This window comes from Gymnoscopelus microlampas (genome assembly GCF_963454915.1).
Source record: "Gymnoscopelus microlampas genome assembly, chromosome: 18".
In the NCBI taxonomy this organism is placed as follows: domain Eukaryota; kingdom Metazoa; phylum Chordata; class Actinopteri; order Myctophiformes; family Myctophidae; genus Gymnoscopelus; species Gymnoscopelus microlampas.
The window spans coordinates 3,814,188-3,825,461 of NC_139955.1; the positions used below are offsets into that span (position 1 = coordinate 3,814,188).

General features: G+C 39.5%; 1 protein-coding gene across 2 annotated transcripts in view; it reads right to left on the minus strand.

Annotated features, from left to right (window-relative positions):
- The window catches only part of LOC311065346 (NACHT, LRR and PYD domains-containing protein 3-like), a 48,527-nt gene extending 41,057 nt beyond the window's left edge, over nt 1–7,470 (minus strand). For both annotated transcript variants that reach the window (XM_084085645.1, XM_084085644.1), the window contains exon 1: nt 7,363–7,470. In XM_084085645.1, coding sequence (XP_083941771.1) covers nt 7,363–7,430 — 68 coding nt within the window. In that variant the 5' untranslated portion in view covers nt 7,431–7,470. The remainder of the gene's footprint in view (nt 1–7,362) is intronic.
- Between the last annotated feature and the right edge of the window lie 3,804 nt (nt 7,471–11,274).

Below are 11,274 nucleotides of genomic sequence, written 5' to 3' on the forward strand. Positions count from 1 at the left end.
GGCAAATAGCCCCACAGATTAATGCACTTTTACCACAAATGGCGAACCAGCTTGGAGTTCATTAATTCATTTGTGGGACAATCTTCTAGTTTGTCCCTCAAAATGTTTTCGAAAACGAGAACCTATTTTTTAATTTTTATAGTTGCCATCTGTGGGGCATTGTTTTTGCCTTTGTTGAAGGAGTGTTTTGGGTTCATGTTAAATTCATTTTTATTGAAATTTTGGTCAAAAATATATGGCTTACATTTCAGTGATGCCTCTGTGTCAGGCGATTACGCATCAGATTAAGACGTCACGCTCTGTCTCCTAATAATTTTGCCTGACTGATCATGAAGCTAAAAAAAAATAATTAAAAAAAATAGAAAAAGGAACAGTGAACTTTACTTGGTCACTCTGGTGATAATTTATGTTCGTTGCTTAGTTACTAGTGTAATGAGTTGATGGAATGTATTTATCGCTTGTGTGCTCAGTTGTTTTGGGGAACTTTACTTTCTCACTCTGGTGATGGGTTGTTTTCGTTGCTTAGTTGCTCTTGCAATAAGTTGATCGGATGTACGTTGTCACTTGGCTGTTGTGTAGTTCTTGGAATTGGGTTCTTGTTTTGTAATTTTTTAAGTGGTTTAAGAGTGACTGGGATGTGATTGTTGTTGTCTTAAATGTTTGTGTTTTTGGGGGTTTATTTTTTTAATGTTGTGTATAGGTGCATCTTTTTTGTTTTTGTTTCATACATTTTGCATACATGTAATAGCTATACATGTGTACAAGTGAGGAGATGAGAATGAAAGTGTCTTGTTTGTCTGTCTGTCTCTATGGGTATCTAATGTGTCTGCCTGTCAGCTGCAGTGAGCGGTGGATATGTCTGTGTCTGTCTTTGTCTGTAAGTGGCTAATGTCCACACTGTGTGTGTGTGTGTGTGTGTGTGTGTGTGTGTGTGTGTGTGTGTGTGTGTGTGGGGAAGTCTGTGTGTTTCTGACTGAAGAAGATGATGGTGTTTTGATTAGGTTGACCGTCTAACGTAAAGGCGGAAAGAGGTATAAGCAGTTATAATGATAATAATAATAATAATAATAATAATAATAATAATAATAATAATAATAATAATAATAATAATATTAATGATGATAATGATAATGAGTTTTGCTAGGTAGTGTATTCCATAGTTGGACAGTGAGAGTGGTCCTACTCCCTCACTTGTCTGCTGCTCTCCTATTTTCTCCTCTGTATGGGGGAGAAGGGGGGGTCCACACACGCACACAGGCCTGTCATTTTGCCTGGAGAGTAGTTCTACTTAGTACTTGAGTGCTCCGGTCTCTTTCCTGTGCGCTTTCCTCTGTGTTTCTGAAACCTGATTCTCATGTTTCAAGAGGGGAGGTGAAACAGGAGAGATGCGTGATGAGTATATTTACTTGAGTAACTCAGAAGGGGATGCTTTGAGGTAACCAATTACAGTGTCCCATTCTATTCCTCTGAGCAGTGGGAGCATAGGACCCTGATTAGAGCCCATAGCTGAGAGTGAGAGAGAAAAATGATGTGGCAGCACATTCTCACCTCAGATGTTCTCAGATACGTATTGTAGTGTACTGTTTGAGTTTTAAAATAAGTAATGCACTGTTTGCCATCTAGTGATAAACATTATAATTGTGAGCATGTTATAAAAGTGTGCAAACACATATCTTCTATTTCACCACGTTAATAACAATAGGGGAAATCATAATGAAACATGTAGTAATTGTGAATCTCCTTTACATTCTTCATAAAGTATAGTCTGTTTGAGACATTTAATTCTGGAACCAAACAAAAATCACTGTTGGTTGTCTGTGAGTGAGTGCGTGTATGTGAGCCTAGGCTCCCTGTCTCTATGCCCCCTCAAGCCCCCACCTCTCAGTGGGCACCCACAGTCCCTTGGCCCCCACCAATTTTTACCCTATGCTATAGGATGTGCCAATCTCTCTCTCTTCTGTGTGATTGGCCTTTGTGTCATTTCTCTTTTTTGTTTGAGTGAATGAGTGAGAGTTAAGAGTTATTCTGCATTTAATGTAGTGTAGAGATTATGGTTTGAAGAATTGAAGAATTGAAGAAATAACGCTAATGCAATTGTTTATTTTCTTTTGTGTTGAGCGCACATGTGCCATGGGGAGTTCCCTGGAGATCAAGCCAAACCTTCTGAGGCCATCCCCCTGATACAAAGATCCAGAAGGCCAAACAGACAACACAGAGGTCTTTCATCTGGATGGACACAAGCAGCCCCATTCCATGACCTGAGGGATGCCGGTCCATTGTATCACACAGGATCAGTTTGTCCCTAAACCATTTGGAACTTAATAGCCTAACAGCAGTAGTTTGACATTTATTATTTGAGTGTGTGTTTGTGTAGGCATGGAATCGACTCATTGAATTAGGTAAAGTGATCTCTTTTTTTGTTTTAAGTGGTGAACATGGCTAGGTGCACTCTACCAAAAATCATTTTGGAGTTTTGAGTGCCTGGAAGAACTATGTTCGCCTGGCCGTCGAAACCTGAAGACATAGGGAGGAGTTAGTGACAGTATAAGATTTGGGGTAGGCAGAAAGCCATGGGGTTCAATGAAGAGGTTACATGCCTGTGTGTATGAAGTTGTTTGAAAGTGTATGATTACATCATGTATGAGTGAGAGAGAAGATTGAATGGGTATGCCTGGTGAGTGAATGTATAATAGAGCTACTGATACAAACCAACTTCTGAAGATTCACTGTAGTACTGAACGAAAACTATTTTTGGGAGATATGTAAGAGTTACAAGGAGAGACAAAAATTAAGAGAAGATGAGTGACAGGTCTAATAAAATAGTGTATTATTATTGGGAGTGATTCATAAAAAGATAGAGCCACATTATGAGCAACGTTTGATCTTCATAAGGAGACAATAATGCATATTATTGTTTGTGAGGGGTTTGCCCATCACCTGCAATGATCTGCATCCACAAATTGTAGTATATTACGCACAAGGAAGTGTGACAATATTCTTGAAAGGAAAGGAAGTAGCAAGGTCCATAATTATGTTAGGAAGAGTGTATACTATAGGAGGACAGTTATCAAATACATAGAGATAAGTGCAGTTGAGTAAGAGGGAAACACATATAGGTTCTTATCTATAGTAATGAAAAATAGTGAGTTGAACATAGTAATTGTATTCTGAGTCTGATGTCTTAAGTGATCACAAGGAGTAGCTTGTTGGACAGAGGGTATTTTGATGTGGACTGAAACAATCACCGGCTTTTAAGTGTGACTGTGAGTTTATGAGAGGACGTGGAGGCGGCGGCTGACAGGCCCTCCCTAGAACACACAGTGACCATGGGGAGTCGCGCCCCTGTGATCTGAGCACAGATTTGCTGGTAGCTAATTAATGCTGTGGGGGACTAGTCCAGTCTAAGTTGGCCCCCACCTCCAGGGGTGGTTGCTTTAGCCAAGGGATCATGAACCAAGGTTGAGCATTAGGGTTAAAGCTGACAGAACAATTCTGCCCCACAGCCTAAAATCACACGTCCTACCCTGATTCTAAATGAGCTTGTTGTTTGACATCAGTGAGTTTGTAGTTTCAGTGCCGACTTTTAGAGTAACGTATGGTAATTTGTATTGGAGTAACTTATCACCCCTATATTCCCGTCCTTAACATATGCAGTCTACATAGACTAAACAATATTGCCAAATGAGATGCGTTGTGGACTGACGATTGTTCGTGGTCTGTGTATGAACCTTTAATGGTGAACGTATAGTTTTTCTTTAATGCTTTTCAACATTATTTCAAAGGCTATATAATCAAAAAACACTATTATTATTGGGTTTCTGGCCATGCACAGTGCACCTACAAGGGTCTACCACAACTATCACATATATTGTTCAATATTATTTGAATACTTGATCGATATTAGTGATGGGAGCCAAGCCAACGAGAGCTCCTTCCCCCACAACGACACCTGTGTTTATTGTACAACAGAATAACCCCTTATTCAAAGGGATTTCCAAAATTTCCAAAAGATGGAATAAGCGCTGGCCTGGATTAGACAAGCCATGGCCGCAATATGGCTCTTTTGATCCAGACGTTATTAAAACAATGCAAGTTCTTGTCGGCACGTACAAAGCAGGACAGAAAACAGGCAAGAAAGGTGATGCTAGGGAAGAAAAGCGAGAAGTAGAAGTAGCAGTTTTAGACTTGTTCTTCAAGGAAGGTCAGAAGTTGACTAGGTTACTCAAGGAGCGTCAGGATAAAATTATAGCTGCAACATTGTCTACAGCTAAGCTTAGGGAACCGGACTGCAGGAGTGAGACTGAGCAGCGGGAGGGTCTGGAACGACAGCCTGATAAGAGCCTGCATGCAAACTCTACTAAGCAAATGCCAGTGATCATTAGGGATCAGCAACTTGATTATGAGCCGTTGTCGCATACAGACATGTCAGATATTGTGGCCAAGCTGCCACCACTCCAGGAGGGAGCTTATCTGTGGATCTCTAAATTTGATGAAATTTCAGTGAGCACTCATTTAGCGATGGGGGATTTTAAAAATTGCTCTCTTGGCTGGTGGGCATTTATGTGTTAGATGATATTCTGACTCGAGCAGGGCTTCAGAGATACATTGACACTAAAGTATACGACGCAGAACTTTTCGCTGCAAACCGAGCTCTTCTGTGGCATACGTTGAGAAGCATTTATCCGACAAATGTCCACCCGGACAGTATTGTTATTGATTCATTGGCCGACACTGAAAATCCTCGTGCTTATGTGGAAAGAGCCTATAGCAGGTGGCGAGACGTCACAGGTAATGACCCTCGACGAAATCGCCTGGAACAAGTAATTCTGCGCAGCAAAATCGTACAGGGATTGCCTGTTCCAGTGCAGTACAGACTTGAGAATGTGGTGGGCCTTGCCAGCATGGATTTGCCAACTTATACGTCTCACGTCGCCCACTGTGTTGACCTTATCCGTAAGAAAGAAAGCTATCAAAAGGCTCAGGATCTCGAGACATTGAGGGAGCTGAATCAAGTCAAACTGGCCATACAGAAGACAGTTATGCCGAAGCTTATGGGTCTTTGTTATATATGTGGGGAATGTACCCATTTCTGGAGACAATGTAACAGAGGAGAGGGGAGGCCACAGCCCTCCCACAGACAGGGGTGTCATTACCCCTTGGAGCTGGACAATTGCAACTAGACTCAAAGCAGGAGGAGCACATTGCCCCTCTATGTCTCTCCCCTCAGCCCCTGGACATACATCTCTCCTTTCCTTTTCTCTTTTACAGTTTTATCTTAACTTTACTCTATCTTTTCTTGTGAGACGGGGTTTTCCGTTCATGAAGACAGATGTCCGTCAGAGACCCTGATGAAGACAGAGATCGTTTGATAGTGCGTTTTAATATAGGCGATTTTTTTGTGTTTTGACGCGCATAGTAAATGGCGATTTGTATGTCCTTCTGTTTTCATAGATTGTCATTTTTAGTTATCTTTTGAGACCTGTGTAGCCTATTTGTTTTACAGGTTTTGTTTGTCAAGGGGGGTCTGGATGATCCTAACACATTTGTTCTTTTTCTACATGAGGAGTAGCAGGTTTTTATTGTTTGTGTTTTGGTACTAATGTTTGGTTAGTTCTTTGATGCCTTTTAATTTGTGTTACTTTAGTGTTACTATAGGTTCTATGGTTTTCATGTCCCCACGTTTATGGAGGACCTTTAGGGCCCTCCATAGGGGGGATGTGTAGTATATTAGAATAAGCATATAGTCTAGAAAATACTACATAATGAACACACACAAAGAACTGACCAACTGAAAGAACTGAACAGACACTCATCCCCCCAGGATGTCACACACAGCGCCTAGTAAGGCATTCCCGATTAGGGACAGAAACCCTAAACCTAAAAGGCCCATTCTCTTAGGAGGTCCAGATGTCCAGTATCCAGGGGTCATCTGACCTTAGTTTGACCAGTATATTGTCTTAACCAACTCACACAATAGCCTTACACACACACAAAACTACTTAGCTTAGCACATACACATTTACACACATAGTTTCAGCACTTGTAACACGGACCCTTTGACACATAAACCAGCCTTCTCTACCCAGCTATGGCCCCCCCTCATTAAACTATATGATTATATGAGCAGTTTAAACATGTTGTTCCGTATCAAAGTAATAAAAACATAAGGCTGCTAGGTCAGGTGGTTTTATTGTGTCTATTAAATGTTGAACATTGACTATTATTATAATCTACAGTACGTCTCATACCACTCATAGACTCTAAGCTGGTTTCTGCCCTGGCCGCTCCAGTACTGGACAGTAGCTCCTTTACTATGTTTCATCTGTTTCAATTAAAACAGGCCTCCAGATCATTAAGGCCGCCCCTGGTACTGGATAATCTTTACCAACACATTGAGGATGGTTTGAATGTTAACTAAAGCATCTTTTTATAGATGTCTCTGCTGCCTATGACACAGCACTGTACAGAGGTCAACACACTACTGGACATGAACTGAACTTATGCTAAGTCATCAAAAACCTGAACAACAACAGACACTTTTATGTCCAGATGAACGACCAGAGGAGACAAGGTATCATTCTGGTCCTCCTCCTTTTCATCATATACACACATGACACATGATGGAAGAATGAACATTGAATTAAACATGAATGAAGCTTTTTCTAGATGTGTATTCACCCCTGATTCACACACAGAGACAACAGATTCATTTAAGATGCTGAACTAATTATAATAAAGACATTGTGATATTTTTAGCGGTGCCAACCGCTCTAAGCTTGACTTTGTCCGTCCGTATGTCCGTATGTCCGTTTGTCCGTTTGTCCGTTTCAGCACGGGCTTTAAACAGCTATAACTCCAGTTTGCAGCATGCCACCAAGTCCAAATTTGGTATGTGGACTTACACCACCAATAGGGATGAGCATTAATTGCTTATAAGCCCCGCCCGCCCTATTACAGCGCCACCAGGAGGCCACTCATCAAAGGCACGTTTGTCCGTTTGTCCGTTTGTCCGTTTCAGCACGAATGTCCGTTTGAGCACGGGCTTAAACAGCTATAACTCCAGTTCGCAGCATGCCAGCAAGTCCAAATTTGGTATGTGGACTTACACCACCAATTGGGACGAGCATTGATTGCTGAAGCCCCGCCCCGCCCTATTATAGCGCCACCAGGAGGCCACTGGCTTTAAACAGCTATAACTCCAGTTTGCAGCATGCCACCAAGTCCAAATTTGGTATGTGGACTTACACCACCAATAGGGACGAGCATTAATTGCTGAAGCCCCGCCCTATTATAGCGCCACCAGGAGGCCACTCATCAAAGGCACCGCTTCCTTCACACAGGGTGCGATTTTTACATTCTGACCTCTGATCAGTAGAGTGGTGCCCATCTTTGAAGTTAATATGTCCATCCTTGGAGTGGTCACTATTCATGGAGACACAGCTGGGTTCAGGAGACTCTGCTCTCTGCTGATCAACCCTGACAGGAAGATAAGGAACCGTTCAGTGTTTAGAATGATCACTGGAGGATTTTAAAGTTCTCTGAAATAAAAAGACCTGACCCTCCTGATGAAATAAATATATATATCTTGACCCATCACAATGCACTGACACAGTGAAATGGTCCTAAAAACTTAAATCCAGACAAAATTGTGCTTTTAATTTAGTTTTTCTTCTATTCTCATTCCATCAGCATCAAGACTGTTTCAGTAAAAATCATAATTCCTGTAGATACTAGTCAGAATTCATAATACGACTTATTGTGATAATACAGCGTGAAACTAGCATTATAATTTGTCAACACAGGTTTTATTTTGAAGACTGTCTACAAGTCCACAGTCTCTCTCTCTCTTAATGGCAGTTGGCCAATAGCGTATGTGAGCGTTATGTGCATTACCAAATAACTTAACATTGTGTGTGTGTGTGTGTGTGTGTGTGTGTGTGTGTGTGTGTGTGTGTGTGTGTGTGTGTGTGTGTGTGTGTGTGTGTGTGTGTGTGTGTGTGTGTGTGTGTGTGTGTGTGTGTGTGTGTGTGTGCACGCACATAAACCAGGCCTCTCTCCCCATCCAGCTATGTCTACCCCTCGTTAAACTTTATGATTATACAGCATGAACTGTTTCAACATGTTTTGTATCAAAGTGTAACAACATCAGGATGATAGCAGATCAACACAACACAATGACAATCTGCTCTCTGCTGATCAACCCTGTCACCATGACAACCAACATCAAACGTTACATTTATTCATCAACTAGTCACACTAGTTGATACACATCTATGTATTACATCACTTATATTTAAAATAGGTATACAATATGTACGTTGTTAAATGAGCATTTCATAACATAGATCAGTGATTCTCAACATTTGTATGTCAAACACCCAACATTAAAATGTTTTAGGCTGAGGACCCTTATCTGAAAAGATGTTGTGTCAAGGACTCCCAAAAGAGAACATTTGTTTTCAAACTGTGATTTGAACACAAATAGCCTAATTAACCTATTCCAAATTTATCACAATTTTGTCAGGATGTTTTACCCCGAAAATATCAGTACAAGCTCACAATACACTGTTGTGTGACACACTGTAAGCTTGTAGATCGGCTATTTTCGGAAAATCCAAAGACTATGGGGTTTGCCATGAAAATAGTCACACCCACTAAACTAAATGTCACACATATGGGACACTGCAGCAGTGTTTAACACTTCAAATGGACATAACTCTAAACTAAAGGTCACACATATGGGACACTGCAGCAGTGTTTAACACTTCAAATGGACATAACTCTAAACTAAAGGTCACACATATGGGACACTGCAGCAGTGTTTAACACTTCATATGGACATAACTCTAAACTAAAGGTCACACATATGGGACACTGCAGCAGTGTTTAACACTTCAAATGGACATAACTCTAAACTAAAGGTCACACATATGGGACACTGCAGCAGTGTTTAACACTTCATATGGACATAACTCTAAACTAAAGGTCACACATATGGGACACTGCAGCAGTGTTTAACACTTCAAATGGACATAACTCGGTGACCATTGCTCTGGTCAGATGAATATAGGGCTGGATTTGAAGGCTGCGTAGCGTCCTGTAAATCTACTATGAAATAATTGTCTTTGAGTAAAGGAGTAAAAAGCTGCAGGACAAAAATACATAAAAAATGTTTTGTTTTTTTAAGGACAACGGTGACAGACACTTTGACCACAATGGAAACAGGGCTTAACCTTTGACCTGTACTACCTGTACTGTTAATAATTGTCTTAACACAAGACGGGGAAAGTATCTGTCATTTTACATTTTAACCACTTTAACCATTATCTGATACTTTGGCTATTCAAAAATATCAGATCTACAAGCTCATAGCGCGGCACCGAGTGCCGCGCTATGAGCTTGTAGATCTGATATTTTTTGGAAAATCATGAACATTATTTTGTGCAAATCTGTGAATCTATATTCTTCAAAGAGAACATTTGTAACTTAAACAAAGTTGGGGGATTCTACAAATGTGTCCTAACAGTTTTTTGAAAACATTTATGTTGCCATAATCAGTGGTTCTCAAACTTCTTCATGTCAAGGACCCCCAAAATGAAATGTATTTGGCCGTGGACCCTTATCTCAAAACATGTTGTTCCCCCAGAAGCAAAGATTTGAGTTAAAAAGTGTCGGTTTAAAAAAAATATATATATATATTCAAAGATTTGCAAAATATTTGCATGATTTTTCAAAAATAGCATTTTATAAAAATCAAATAGATCTACAAGCTCATAGTGCAGCACTAGCTATGAGCTTGTAGATCTGCTATTTTTGAATAGCCAAAGTATAAAATAATGGTTAAAGTGGTGACACAGATGTGTTCCCGGTCGTAATGGGTTAATAAAGTATTCAATCAAGCTAAATCGTGGCAAAAAGTTAAAAGTCATAATTTGTAGCACAGATTTGTTTTTTTAATAACCTTATATAATTCATGGTTCTCAAAGTGGGGTATGGGGGGGGGGTGATAGCAGATCTACAAGTTCACAGCGCCTCACACTGCGGCTCGTTATGAGCTTGTATGTCAGCTATCTTCATCACACAACACTGTCACACTAAGAAGTAAATCAAGCTCTCAATAGACAATATTTCATGTCAAGCTTTTTTTTCTCCACTGTATTTACACCTAACATGTTGGTCAGGGGATCTTAGTATAATCTTACATTTCAGTCCAATTCACTTTTTAAAAAAATATTTTACTGATTTTCCTTTCAGACCCCAAATTAGATATTGCTCAATTTTTCAAATATTCACTTCCAATTTGAAGCTCAGATTATACTAAAATCCCATAAGCCTGTGAAGGAATCTTAGGATAATCTGAGATTCAATTCGAATTCACTTCTCAAGTCTATTTTACTGATTTTCGTTTCAGAACCTAGATAAAACATTGCTTCATTTTTTCAATTTTCTATCCCACCAAAAAATCAGGAAAATGCTCCATTTTTCTGATATTCTGCTTAGTATTTTGTCTTGTTTTGATTTGGGATTGACACTTAGAAAAGCTCAAAATAGTTTTTTTTTCAAATCTTTCATCCCAGAATAAAAATCAAAGAATGTCTTCATTTTTCCAATTTTCTAGCCTACCCAAAAATCAGGAAAATGCTCCATTTTTCTGATATTCTGCTTAGTATTTTGGCTTCTTTTGATTTGGGACTGACACTGAAAAAATCTCTTAAAAACGGCTTTTGCCATTTTTTCATCCCAGAACAAAAATCAAAGAATGGCTTCAATTTTCCAAATTTCTAGCCTACCCAAAAATCAGGAAAATGCTCAATTTTTCTGATATTCTGATTAGTCTTTTGGCATCTTTTGATTTGGGACTGACACTGAAAAAAGCTCTTAAAAACGGGTTTTGACATTTTTTTATCCCAGAACAAAAATCAAAGAATGGCTTCATTTTTCCAAATTTGTCGCCTACCCAAAAATCAGGAAAATGCTCCATTTTTCTAATATTCTGATTAGTATTTTGGCGTATTTTGATTTGGGACTGACAAAGGAAAACATGTTTTTTTGTCTTTGTTTTTCAAAATGTCAGTCATCTTTAAATCTACATTTTTCATCAAAACAAAGAAGTCACGTGACTATGTGTTAAATCACATGGTCTTTGTCCTTCAAAGTAAAAGTTGTAGTCTAACATGTAAGCAATAGGATCTACAGACAGTCATTAACACCACATGTAATGACTGTACGATGTTGTTTTTAATGCCTTTTATTTTTATTTTTTTTAGATCAAAG